Source organism: Candoia aspera, chromosome 1 (assembly GCF_035149785.1).
Source record: "Candoia aspera isolate rCanAsp1 chromosome 1, rCanAsp1.hap2, whole genome shotgun sequence".
NCBI classification, from domain to species: domain Eukaryota; kingdom Metazoa; phylum Chordata; class Lepidosauria; order Squamata; family Boidae; genus Candoia; species Candoia aspera.
The window spans coordinates 152,755,051-152,769,949 of NC_086153.1; the positions used below are offsets into that span (position 1 = coordinate 152,755,051).

The 14,899-nt window shown below is 39.3% G+C and overlaps 1 protein-coding gene across 1 annotated transcript in view; it reads left to right on the top strand.

Annotated features, from left to right (window-relative positions):
- Positions 1-14,899, top strand: part of PLCB1 (phospholipase C beta 1) — a 496,305-nt gene that overhangs the window by 145,565 nt on the left and 335,841 nt on the right. The window contains exon 3 of the mRNA XM_063316122.1: positions 412-486. Within this exon, the coding sequence (XP_063172192.1) occupies positions 412-486 (75 nt within the window). The remainder of the gene's footprint in view (positions 1-411; positions 487-14,899) is intronic.

Below are 14,899 nucleotides of genomic sequence, written 5' to 3' on the forward strand. Positions count from 1 at the left end.
TTTCTAAATCAAATTAATATGCTGTGTTTGAGAGTCCTTTTCAAATTAATTTGACATTTTCAGTAGGACGTTAGCATGTTGGGGAGAATGTGGCCCTAGAGATTCGCAAATCTGAAAGGATGAGGGCTTGATGGGGTCTCTTAGAGCAGCCTTCCCTCAACTTTGTGACTTCCACTTGAGCTGGTTTACAGACTCTCTCATCTCTGAGCCATCTGATGGAGAGTAAGGACTATTTGTAATTACAGGTAGTCCATCTAGCTTTGCTTTGAGCTTAGACTCTACTCAGGCATATTAAGAATCTGAATGCAAGCTGGCTTCCAGTCATTTAATATACAAAAGTGCAGTGGAATTGAAGTAATTATACCATTTGTATAGTACAGTATAACCATGGGGCTTTTTTACCTCTTTCAGGTGCAAGAATCTGAACTGTTAGATGTCAGCCTTGTGAAAGATGCCCGATGTGGGAAACATGCCAGAGCCCCTAAGGTAGGAAACATTTCTTTGTCCATTCTAGGTGTTGCAATGATCATTTAACATACTGCATGAAGAATGTACTGAAAAAACAAAACAAAAAAAATGCCCTAGGTATGCAAATGTTTGTCATGTTTCCATTAGAGAACATGTGACACGGCAGTCTCCATTTTATTGTAGGAATATTGTGGTACCTTTCTGCATGATTTTTAAACAAAACTTTTAAGGGCGCAAACTAGGGAAACTGTTGTTAGGACAGCTGTGTGATTTGCCTGACTCAGTAAATGTAGATATTCTTTATTTAATACAAATTCTTTTGTCCTGATATTGTACAAGTTAGAAGTGACATTTGTGCTGAAAATGTTAATCCAATGAATGAATGACTACTTCTCCACAGAAACATTCCCCCTGAAAGATACTAGTTAGCTGTTTCCTTGTGAATAAATTACTTGAAAATCCCACTAATCTTTATATTACACTGCTAGTTTCCTTGTATGGAGCTTTTTTTTAAATAAAAGAGAATTCCATAATCTAATTTGCCCACTGGTATTCTACTGTTTCCAGATGCAGCATGGTCTGGTAGGTGATATGTAGACTTACGCACTCTGATACAGTTTCTTTTTGCTTTTGTGAATATTGGAGTGAAAAGGAGGTGGAAGTTTTTAAATATTAAACACATTGACTAACCAAACCTTGGAGATTTTAGCTGAATATATCTTAATGGAAGCATTCCTTGGGTTTTCCTTGGTTTTGTTCACAGGAACTTGGGGTAGGTCCTTGCCAGCCCTGCATGTGACCTTACAAAACCTCAGCATATATTTCCACTACTACTTAGGATGAGGTTAGCTGTGACGTTTTTAGTAATAAGACGTCTTGCACTTTATTGGAAAGCGTATTAAATCAAATGATTTGGAAATCTTGATAGAACTGACTACTGTACGATGTAGTCAAATTGAGCCAAATTAGTTTGAGGAACTGTACCCATGAGAAGCTGAATTGAAAGTATACTGTTGTTCCTTTTTAAGGGGATCATTACTGATAACAGGAGTCATTGTTCATTTTCAGGCGCACTCCCTAAATTGATTTTTTAATAGCATCAGGATGCATTGAGGACAATGTCTCACCCCCTTAGACTACTGTAATTTTCTCTACATGGGACTACCCTTGAAGACCATGCTGAAACTTCAGCTGGTCCAAAATGCAGTGGCCTGCATATTTATCAGTCCATCTCAGTACTGAGTTGCTATGTTGAATACCAGTATGTTTCTGAGTACAAGTTAGGAGTTTGGTCACTACCTTTAATGGCTTGGGGCCTGGGTATGTTTCACTAATCAAATCTGCCCACCTGATCCAGATCCTCAGGGAACTTCTACTCAGAGTCCCCACCTACCAAGATATGTGATGGGAGGAGGCCTGAAAGCAGGGTCCCCTTCTGTAGAGCAGCTTATCCTGTAAGGCGAGAATGGCTTCCACTCTTGGGGCCTTCCAGAAGGATGTAAAGCACTGGGCCTTCTCAAGAGCTTTTTGAGAATGAGTCTGAAGCCATCAGTGCATGTTTTTATTTGTATTATACTTATATATGGCCTACTGTACTATTATTATTGCAACTACTACGACTACTGTATTTTCTTATCTGTACTGTATACTGCCTATAGCGAATTGATCTGGTGTATACATTTCATAAATAAAAGTAAAACATGCAACCCCCCTCACACCCTTCCCAACCCACATGGTGCCTCTTGCGCAGCCCCTCTCATCCTTGCACCCCCTCTCTGACGCTCCCCTGCACACCTGTGCACCCCCTCACTCCCTCCCCCACCTGGCTGCAGCCACTTTCCTTCCTGCGGGCCTGGGACTTGCAACTTCCTGCTGGCTTCCCTATTGACTTTGGTTGTGGGAGGCCGGCAGGAAGTTGCCTCACCTAATGACAGTGGGATTCAGCTAACAATGGCAACTGGGACTACAGGGATTGCCATCGCCAAACGATGTCGTACTTTACGATCCCATTGCTTAGCAATGGAAATTCCAGTCCCAATTGCCATTGTAAGTTGAGGACTACCTGTATAGCTGTTTGTATTAAGCTTCATGAATATCTTCATGTTGTTTTCTGCTATTCAGTGACAAGCAGTTTTAATTACAATGTGTTGCTTGAAGAACAGTTTTTATATGTGTGATGATGCTGAACTTCACCTATGTTGTATTAGACAGTTGTTGATAGCCAGTAGTTTTGCAGAGAAAACAAAGCAACCTCAGGGGTTTTATTGACCTAATCAAGCATGGTCTCTTTAACAACAAGGCGTCCGCTCCCTTACACAAGTCTAATTTATAAGTGTAATTTATAAGTGTATAAATTTACCCATCAGCCCCATATGTTTGCCCTTCCTTGATTTAACTGAACTACATACATACATATCTGTAGACTCTTTGTGCTATTTTGTTTCAGGGGAATATGCCATGGTTGTTTCCATGTGGACCCATGAATATTGATGTTTACCATCCATCTGGGCTTTAGTTAATCAGAGCTTTCACATGCTACTGTCTAAGAATATGAAGAAGGTTCCTAGTCTTAGCTGTATCCATGTCACATGCATCATCCCATGTTTACATCCTGTTTTCATCTCTGTCCTTTTCTGTAACCCCTGCTGTATCACACTTCTAATTTTAAGCTTTAAAGCAGCATGTGCATATCAACACACAAGTATATCTTTACATTTTGGGCAGTGGATCCTTCCAGCTGTGTACTTTTTATGCAAGAATATTCTAAAAGAAGTACTTCTATAGTTAAAAGGCAGCAATATGTTGCTACTGTTCAGCTGTACTTGTGCATGATTTTAATTATTTTGGTTAATGAAATACATGCAAGGTGGGATGTTGTTGAAAAATGGATGGGAAAAGAGGTTGATTGATCCATGCAAATATACTTTTAATTTGTTGCATAAAAGGCATAACCTGTTGATTTTGCTTCTCTTCCAAATAAGACACGAAACCTTTCAATAGATAAAATATATGGTAGAGATTTGGTTTTGTATTATTGAGCATAGCTAGTCTTGTGTATATGTATGTATGTATAGAGGGAGAGACAGAAACAGAGACCTTATTATGAACATCTACTGTTAGCCTTCTTCACCTTTTTCTTAGAATGTTCATGGCCGCAGTTATAAATCTGTTTCAAGTAGTCCTGTAAGAGTATTCGATAGCCAAGTGTCAGTTACTGTGAATATCACATTTCCTTCTCTAAAAGATTCATCTCATGCATTTATATGATGACAAGTGGAAATCTCAGCTACTTTCAAAATAGAATTAGGTTCCTACCTCTCATGCTGCTAAAGGAAAGCTGAGAAGGATGAGGCATAAATTGAATCTAGAAAATAATAGCTGGTGATGTTATTTTAAACTCCCATTGCTCTGATTTAGGGTTGACTATAAAAAATATTAACCAATGCAGGAACTTGCTCTAATATGATCAGCTGTATTTGTGTTAAGCCATGTTGTACGTTGTGTAAGTTTTGAATCTCTAGAAGTATCTGTATCACTGTGATCAAGTGCACTGCAATTATCATCAACTTTGGGGCACCTCTTGTCTACATATCCTTTTAAAAAAGCAGAATAACAAGAAGGTAATTTGTTTTTTAAAAAATGATGCATACAGCAGGGCTGTTAATACTGTTATACAGGAGTCCCACCTTATCAGCCTCCTCCTTTCCCTGGATATAGCAACAGCGACCACTTTTCAGGGCTGTTGTAAAGCATGTGACTTTTGTTCTCAGCCAGTGACATATCGTGATACCTACATTTGTCTGATGATTAGCCAGAGCTTGACTATTGGTGGTGATGGTGGCGGGGGTGTTGAGAGGAACAGGCATATTGATGCAGTGAAAAGCTGTAGATCAAGATATTTTTTTTAAATTGCTAAACTAGAAATAATACTTTAAATGCAATTGGCAAATGAAAACACAGATTAACATATATGCTTAACGTCTTGAAATTTCACCCAACAGTTTCTATGGAAACTAGAATCTTTTTATAATTCTGAGGATTTTGCTAACAAGCTGAAATAGTGTCAACTGTGGTAAACATTCATCTTTAAATGTGCAGTACATTTTATTATTTCTGCTCAATGGTCATACATTTTTCAGCAGGATGGACTAATCACTATACATGGATTTCAAAACCATATTCAGAAAGCAGCTTCTGATATTAAAATAGTTATTTTCAGTAAACATTTTGAAAAGGGCAAAGTTAAAAAAAAAAAGGTTATTGTTATGGGGTAGGTCCAGAATTTCAGTTTGGGGAGCCAGATGTCAGATACATCAATTGAAAGGACATCAAAGAGAAGATCATTTTGACAGCTTCCTATCTGCATTCATTTACTAAGTGACTGGTCAGTTTGAAAAAGGACCCCCACATTTTAAAAATTATTCAAGAGCTTGTATTTATATAACATTGGCTTGTGCCACTGCTTCCTTGATGTGTCTTACATGAATGGAGGTAGCAAAAAATAGGTACATAATAACAAAATAAATTTAAGTAGTATAAACAAAGCAACAACAAAACCTCGCAGTTAACAGTAGTTGTACCAATAGAAGAGAATATCTGTACCTCAGGGCTGAACTGTGGAGTCCTTGGTGCTCTCTGGGCTTGGTTGTTTGCTTGTGGACATTCCATTGCCAGACTAGGTAACATCATCAGTGCTGGTGAGTGTGGGGTTTGCTCCCTGTTTATACATAGTATCTTGCCCTGCCAGTGTTGGTGGGGGTGTGGTTTTTTCCTTGGTAGTTCCTTGATTAGGGTATTGTTTTCTGCTAGATTGTTTGTCTGGTGTTAATCCCTGCTTATGTGGGTGTTGGCAGCTAGAGAGGAAGGCTTCTGCTCTTTTTGTTTCCTTCTTAGCTTTTTTATTGTGTCTTTTGAATGTTGTGTAAATGTGGTTTATCTGTATGTGTCTATTGATGGCTGATGTGTCTGAGTGCCAAACTTCCAGGAATTCTCTAGAGTTTTTGGATTTAGCTTGGTCTAGGATACTCACAGTTTCCCGGTTGAAACTGTGGTTGAGTGTCCATGTGCTATGAGATTAAGGAGTTTTCATTGTGTCTTCTGACTGCTAAGTTGTGTTCATGGATGCGCTCTGCTAGTCTTCTGCCCGTCTGTCCTACATAGTGGCTGTTACAGTCCTTGCACTGTATGTTGTAGATGACTCCTTTTTGTAATTCTGGGACTACTGGGTCTTTTGGTTTACTTAAGATGTTTTGGAGGGCTTTAGTTGGTTTGTGTGCTATGGTGATGTCATGTGGTTGTAAGAGTCTCTTGGTTGTTTCTGGGATGTTTTTGATGTGTGGCAGTGTTATCCTTTCCATAGATTGTATTGGTTGTGCTGTGGTGGGTTGAGCGGTCAGTGTATCCATTTTGTTGCAAAATGTTGTATAGGCAGTCTGTTTCCTTTTTCTGGTGTTCTGGGTTGCTGCAGTGCATGTGTACTCATTTGAATTCACGAATACAAATGCACTACACTTGTACTTGTCTGAATTGATCCCACAAATTATTTATTTCCTTATGTCCACAAACTGGGCATGTTGATAGAGTAACACATAAGATTAAAGTATAGATTAACAAGTAAGGCAGAGTAGGATTTAAATCAGGGCAGGAGGGCAAGAGGCTCATTCGAGCAAGACTCCAGCATAAGTACTGGAACATTAAGTTTGACAGAAACTGTAGAACTCAAGCCACCTGATGGTCTGCCCTGTTTTGTGCTAGGTACTGCATTCAAACTATAGGGAACATATCCAGGTATTGATGGATCCTCCATAGCCCATGTTTCTTGAAACATAAGCATATCAAAGGAAGAAATATATTCTGTAAATGAAGTATCTGAGATCTTTGTTTTCCAGCCTGTAACATTCCAGGAGAGGCTAAAGATCCCCCCTTTTGTAGGATAGAGTCAATCAGGGTCTAAGGGTACTATCAGTGGATCAGCTGGACATACTGTACAGAGTCTTCCATCAATATGGGTATGTGGGTATTTCAGATATGCTTTACCCCCTGTAACATCTGGAAAGGGACCAGAGTCGAAGTTTAATCAAGTGTTGCCTGTTGTACACCACCTGGGTTTGGGGATAGCTTTCAGTTGGTTGGTTTCAGAACTTCCAGTAGCAGTATCCAGATTTGAATTTTGGGCTGGAAGATTAGTAGGCTCCAAGGGGTCAAAGATCCAGAAAGCATTGTTCAGCATTTGCCTGTGGTATAGAGAATACTTCCTTTTCAATAGTTAACAAGGCCTGGCACTCTCCAGCAGGCTCCCCATCTGCCTGCTAAGGGCAGGGACAAATATTATTTGGAGGGTGATTTCCAACCATTCCACTGTCTGCCGAAGGAGGGCAATTAGTGTCAGTGTTTGTAGGCACAAGGTCAATAAGTGGCTCAGCTGTAGCAATAGTGGCCAGTAAGGTTTTCTTCAAGTTTACTAGCTTACGTATTATATTATCTTGTTCATTCCTGGGCAGGAAACCAAAGGCACTGATAAGATCAATTTCAGCTGAATCTGACACATCTTCATTTATTGAGACTGAGGGACTCCCACCGCCTTGCTTTTCCAAGGCTGGGTGTGGGGGAGAGGAAGACTTGCTGATATCTGGTAAAGTTTTGGAACAGTTATGGAGTCTAGGTGAGAGCGAGCCGAATAAAGAATTAATGGTTAATACGTGAAGGACTCTGGTGGGGAAAATTTGAAATGATGCCGAGTAGGATCTCATCTTGCATAGCTTTAGTGGGATAGTAGGCTGATTGAAAGACAACAAAATCCATTTTTGGTTTGGAGCACTTGGAAGCCATTCAACAGCACATAAATCTATCTGTCTGTATTGACAGCGAAGAAGTTGTCCTAGGGAGGTTACAATTTCTGTCCTAGAATCCCAATGTCCAACATTGAGATGTTCAGGAAGATACAGAGAGAATCTGTTGTGTCTGAAGTGAACGATTTAACTTCCAGGGAATTTCCTCTTTTGTATCCAAAGAGGCTTTAGTGTATACGAAGCTACCACTCTTTGCCTTGCCAAAGAGTAAGGATTTATTAATTTAATCATTTGATTGTTGCACAATTTTGTCAGTTTGTTTTACTTTAGCCACTTGCCCTTTATTGGAGTGCATGTCCAGAATGTATGGCTCAGCTGGAGCTTCTGCATAAGCCTTAATGGGAGGGCCTGGCTTCATATTTTTGAACAAAAGCGTCACAATCTTTTTTCAGCAATTCCAGATCATATTTTATAGCTGACAGCTGCTGCAATAATGAGATAACAGTTCCATCTTGCTCGAAAAAGTTATGATTAAATTTTTAAAAAGTCTAATAAGTCTAGTAAAAATCTAATAAACCTACTGTAGCCTAGTATACTGATTGTAACCAAAAATTAATTAAAAGGAAACAAAAATAGCTAAAATATACTATTTTAAAATAACATAAAATTGAAAGGGCAGGAAAAACGTGGGTTGCTGGGCTGATGCTTTGGCTCTCCCTCAGCCTTGCTCTGTCTGTGGGGGTGCAGTTGCTGTCTGCATTAGGAGAATAACTCTCTGTGTTTCTTTTTCTCTGTATTAAATACTGTCATTAAAAGCCAAGCATAAATGCAGACATGAGCGATGAAGCAATGCTAGTTCATCTGTTTGGTGCTTGCTTCGTTTAGGTTTCTTATATTTAGAAGCAAGGTTGAGATATAGATAGATGGATAGATGTAGTTATAGATATATTTCATTCAGATATTTGAAGCATGTGTTAGCTTTGGATGCAATCCAGAAAAGGAAACCAAAGTATAGCTCCAGATGAGGAAGAGACTCCATCTTCTCCATTTAGCATCAGGTCCTTCCCAAATGCCAGTGATGAGCTTGCATTTGTTGCCAACAACTGATTAGATGATACATTTTTCTCTTAGCACATAAAATTGTGCTCCTTTGCCTATTGATGGCTAAAATCCTAAAATGTGCATTTATTTATTTTTATTTGTGATATGGGAACAGAAATTTAGCAGTGAGGGTAATTAGATCTTCCTCATGGCTTAGTTTAATAAGAGTTTTGAATATGCATAATGCAGTGTTTTAAACTTATAATTGGAGTTGTTCACTGGCCATCATTACCTACTGAAAATGTCAGCATTTAAAAAGAACAGCCTTGCTGCGTGGCCATAAAGAATATTCAGCTTTGCATTGCATTGAGATACAGCTTTAGCTGCTTTCATTTGTCATCATTTCTATTTTTACCTTATGATAAATTCAAACCACTTTTTTTTTTTTTTTTGCTTTTGGCTACCCTCACAGTACTGGAAGCAAGGAAGTCAATTATATTAAAGTGACTTTCTGCAGCCAAAAATAAAACGTTGAACGCTTGCAAAAAGTAGTCAATTTCCCCAACCTGATCTGAGTTTTCGCTTGAATAATTACATCTTGTCAAATAAAGTATTCTGTTGAGCGTATCATACTGATAAACAGTGAGCACAAAGGATATAATTTATAGAAATTTTACCTATAGGCCAGCATATTGTCCCCCTGCATACAGCTTAAGAATAAAGTTCATTATTTCATTGGTTTTCATGGATATTGCATAGACTAACGTTTCTTGCATGAGTTTAAATAAAATGTGCTCTTGGCCCCAACAGCTTTACCAGAAGTAAAGAAACTAGTTAATTTGTTAGCTGGGTAATAATGGACTATTTTGATGGAATGGTTCATCTAAATCTGTTCATTTAATGGGAGTTTACCTTCTCTCCCCTGCATTCCCAAATCTGCTCTGGTCCTTGGTTATATCCGACGGTATATAGGAATGGGGGAGGGCAGCTGGAAGATATCAGTCCTCTCAGCCATTTCCATTAGTGTTAAAAACAGCCCTTGGATCTACTCAAGATAGTTATTTACTAATTATGTAACTTTCAAAACTCTGTGATCACTGTATCCTTTAAAACTTGTAATAGCAACCGATAGTTAATGGCGCACACCTACAAAGGCTGAGTTCACACATCATACTAAGCCAGGGAGGCAAAAAGTTAGGCATGCAGTCCTCCAGCAACTGTTTTGGGAGAAGGTAAGAGCCAAAATGGACCCTACACATTGCAGGATTGAGGCATCCGTTTCACTCCTAAATACCCCTGCTATAAATGAGTCCTGACCATGCAGACTTCGGGAGTGCCATAAAGTGTGGCGCTTGAGCCAATGGAACTTTAATGTTTATAGTAGCCCAGAATGTGTTTTGTTTGGTTATGGCTTGGTGTGTTGGATGAACACAGTTGTTGTGCCGATAAACCCTAGTCAATGGCTTAGTGTTATATATAAGTCAAAGCAATTGTTTGTTCAACACATCCTGATTAAGCAAACTAATGGCATAGCATGATCTGTGAACTAATCAAAGAATAAAAGCTACTGTAGAAAATTGCTTAATTCCATACTACCAGTTTGGTGTCGGGGTTAAGGCATCAGGCTAGAAACCGGGAGACTGTGAGTTCTAGTCCCACCTTAGGCACGAAGCCAGCTGGGTGACCTTGGGCCAGCCACTCCCTCTCAGCCCTAGGAAGCAGGCAATGGCAAACCACTTCTGAAATCTTGCCAAGGAAACTGCAGGGACTTGTCCAGGCAGTCGCCAGGAGTCAACAATGACTCAAAGGCATATACACATACACCGTCAACAACATGGGACAATTTTTTAGTAGTTCAGTTCATTTCTACTTCAGTGAAATGCCTTTTAATGTAAAGCAGGGGTAACCAACCCGCGGCCCACGGGCCACATGCGGCCCTGAACAGCTGGTAATGCGGCCCCAAAACATTATCCCCTCATTTTAATGTAAATGTCCATTTTGTCCTGTTTTTTTTAAAAAAATGCCTATCAGTGTGCGCATTAGGCAGCCTATCAGCGCGTGAGCATGGAGGGCAGAAAAAAGAGCCCAGGAGCGCGAGAGGCGATTGGCTCCTGCCCGCAAGCGGTGGGAGATTCGAGGCAATAAAAGGCGCTCAGGAGAAGAGCTGGTTGTTGCAGACGACCGTTCTATTGAGCTCCCAGAACCGCCCCAAGCCTCTGCTCTGGAACCGCCTCAGAAGTCCTGCCCTGCCAACGTGATGGACCCCGGCCCTTTGCCCTGCCTCATCGTTGCGCCAGAAACCGCTGCTGCCACCGAGCCTGCCACCAGGTCTGGTCTTGCTGTTGCTGCCTCTGAGACTGCCACCATGTGGAGTTCTGCTTCGGAGCCTGGCTACAATTCCATGCCGGTCCTAGTGCCTGCCTCTTGCCCTGCTACGCCAGGGGAACTCTGCTGCTGTGAGGTATCAGCCTTCCAGATCAGCCTTGCTCTGCCTTGCCTTGCTGCTGTGAGATCCCAGCCTGAGTGCCCCTCGCATTGGGAAGCAGCGCCACAGAGACTGATACGGAATATTACTCAAGTTTAATCCCGTCCCTTTTTTGCATCCCAATGTCCTGTTTTTGTCTCAAGAAAATATGGTCAATCTAATTTAGGGCTGATCGCTTTTGGCTAGAAAGGGATCGGCCTTCCTTTCCTCCTTTCCAGGACGGCCGGCACTGCAGCCGTCCGGGGAGGTGAGGCCGGGGAGGGGTCCCCACGTGGGGAAGCCAGGGCGGGGGGCTGCCTGCCCAGCCCTCTCCTCCCAAAGAAGGGGGTTGGGAGATGCGGCGCCGGAGGTCCCCTTCAGGGAGAAAGTGTGAAAGTGTGCATATCAAAAGTAGAAAAATGGGGAACTAAGCCACACTGCACTTGACAAATTTAGCTCCTCTATGTCCCTGACATCTCATCTGGTACTAGAAAACAGCTTTTGCTGGATCTTTAGCAGTCCAAATCAAGAAGTTTCATGGGAACCCAATGATGTCAATACTATGGGTCTGATGTTGAAGAAGGACAATTACACAATAAACATTTATCTGAGAGCAGCTGAAATCTACATTAATAGCAATAGTCTTTGTTTCCTTCAGTTCCTGTTTTCCTCTACATTTCTCACCAGGCCTAACCAATTAATAGCTAAGTAATTTATGATTTGGTTGCAACTAATAAATCCAAGATCTGTTATGTCATGGATCATCAGGGCCCCTAGACTATGTCCACGGGTCTCCAAAATAAAATAGGACATTGGTTTTCTTTTTTAAAATATTCTTAAGAGGGAAAAATGCCCCAGAATTAATAAAACTACCAAATCTCACATTTTATATTCTGATATGGGGTTTTTTGAGATCTACCATGGCAGCAGTGAAATATAAATTTACTCCACACTTTTTTGCTCAGATGATGGTGTTTCAGCTACAACTCATTTGGATTACTGCAATGTGCTCTACATGGGGCTGCCCTTAAGGACTACCCACAGGTTACAACTGGTCTAGAATGCAGTCGTGCATGTTGTGTTGGGCACCCCTAAGTTCACCTATTTTACACTCTTATTTGATTATTAAACTTTGCTTTGTTTATTTGCCTACCTAAGAATTTATGATGGGCTTGTTATGTTATTTCTTAAAAAATATATTTATTATTTATATTTATTCCTAAATAAATTTATTCCAGCATGGCTTCAACATCGTTTCAACAGAAAACAGAACCCAAAAAAGAAAAGAAAAAAAGAAAAATCGCGGATGAAGGAAGAGTATTCAATGAAAAATGGACAGATGAGTACTTTTTTGTCCAGACAAATACTAAGGCACTGTGCTTAATTTGTAGGGAAAATGTGTCAGTTTTCAAAGACTACAATTTGAAATGGCATTATGCGGAAAAACATGCTGCCAAATTCAACACGTATCAAGGAATTTGTCATAAAGATAAATTAATGGAACTGAAAAAAAGTCTGTCGTCCCCACAGTGTTTTTTTTAAAAAGTCACAACTCAAAAGGACTCTATTATAAAAGCTAGTTATTTGGTAGCAAATCTAATTGCAAAAAGTTCAAAACCATTTACCGATGGTGAGTTTATTAAGCAATATATGGAAAGCGTGGCAGATATAATTTGTCCTGATAAAAAAAGCGATTTTTCTAAAATCAGTTTGTCTCACCAGACTATAGCCAGGCGAAATGAAGAAAGAGCAAAATCTATCGAAAGAGGTTTGAAGAGTTAAGCTGCTAATTTCAAATTTTATGCTTTGGCAATGGATGAAAGTACTGATGCTACAGATACAGCTCAACTTGCCATTTTTATTAGAGGTATTGATAACAATATGTCACTGAAGAAATGGCTTCTTTGGTGCCATTAAAAGACACAACTAAATCTCTTGATTTGTACGAAGTAGTAGAAATGACATTAAAGTGATTTTTTTTTTAACCATTGTCAACATGCCTGGTAAATCTACTGATGGCACCCCAGCGATGGTGGGTAAAAGTGAGGGACTTACAAAATTGATAGAAGACAATGTAAGTGCTGCCGGCAACTCAAGTTTGATGAAGTATCGCTGCATTCTACATCAAGAAAATTTATGCGCGAAAGCTTTAAAAATGGATGATGTCATGCAAATTGTTATCAAAGCAGTGAATTTCATAAGGGCCAAGGGACTGAATCATTGCCAATTCCAGGAGTCCCTTAAAAGTGGATGCTGATTATGGGGACATCTGTTACTTTTGTGAAGTACAGTGGCTAAGTCGGGGTAAAATGCTGAAAAGATTTTATGATTTGTGAAATGAAATCAAGTCGTTTATAGAATCAAAAAGAAATCTGTGCCAGAACTTGAAGATGAAAAATGGCTCACAGATTTAGCGTTTTTGGTGGATGTGACTGCTCATTTAAATGAGTTAAATACGCGTCTTCAAGGTGAAAACCAACTTATCACTGCAATGTTTCAAACCATAACAGCGTTTGAAATGCAACTTAAGGTATGGCAAGCTCAAGTTATGGAAAATAATTTTATACATTTTAATACGTTGGCTAAACAGTCCTGTGAACAGCGAGAAATATGCAGTCTTACTTTTCAGTTTGATACAGGGATTTGAGAACAGGTTTCAAGATTTCCAGAAAAATCAACAATATTTTGGTATATTTTTGACTCCATTTTCAGTCGACATAACTACATTACCTCCGAATTTTCAAATGGAATGCATAGGGTTGCAATCAGACATTCAGCTCAAAGAAAAATTTGATCATGTCTCTCTACTGGACTTTTAGAAGACCTATCTTCCCAGAGAAAAATATCCCTCGCTTCACAATCACACCTTATTCATGACATCACTTTTTGGCAGCACATACATTTGTGAGCAACTATTTTCAAGGATGACGCACACGAAGAGTAAAATTAGAATTAAAATTTCTGACAAGCACCTTGAGAACTCACTGAGAATTGCAACCACTTTCATCGAACCAGACACTGGTGCATTAATTTCACAAAAACAAACTCAAATATCCCACTAGTTTTATGTTACCCTCTTTTTAAAAAATTTATAATAAAAAATATTTAAAAAATAAATGAAGTTTTATTACTTATATACATTAACTATATTATATATTTTATGTGTGGCCCAAGACAATTCCTCTTCACTCAATGTGGCCCAGGGAAGCCAAAAGGTTGGACACCCTTGATGTAAAGGAATCATCTGTAACAATAGTGGATGCTAAAACAACAGGGAAATACTTAGGAAAACTCAAACAGATGATGTATCCTTTAATAAATGCTCAGTCTGTTCTGAACTTCATTTATTCATGCCCAGAAAAGTAAATGAAAGACTTCTTAAATGTATCTGAAGGGCTGACGTTGGTCTTGATGAATGGGATCTCTGTGAATACATGCATCTTAATACTGGCTGTACTCCAGCTCAGAGAATGTCTATCCTGGGAAAAACAGGTTTCTAATTACTTTCTGTTGAACAATGAACTAAATATACTGCAATAATGGATAACTGATTAGGCGTTAGCTGAATAATTTAGTATAATTAAGTCCATGATTTGTAGAAAAGCTAATAGCCCAATTGTAGAAAATATAAGATAGTATCAAATATATAGCTGCACATAAAACTGGTTAAACAAGAAATGAGAGCAGTGCAGTTATACTGAAAGTTACAAATTTCTATGACTAGAATATTGAGAGAATGTATCTTCGTGTACCCCACCCTCCTACCCCAAGTCATCGTTCCACCCTTAAAAGCTCTTGAGGCTTCCGTAAGGGACTGTAAACATTGAATGCCCGTTGCTGTTTTATCAGTATTTTATCACTCAGGTGTGTGATGTACTTTTTTGAAGGGAAGATGGACAACATGTGCTTCATGACTTTGATTAATGAAATTCAGATGGACAGATAGCTCAGATCATATTGAACTGTGCTGTTGCCTAGTTTGCTTTAAAAAAAAAAACTTATAATCCTCTCTTGAATTTAAAAGATGGATACCTACTAAGGGAAGCATAATAATTGGTCTCACCACTTGGTTGCATTATAGCCACCAAGTCTCAACATGATTTTTTTAGGCAATACATCAAATGTATATCACGTTCAT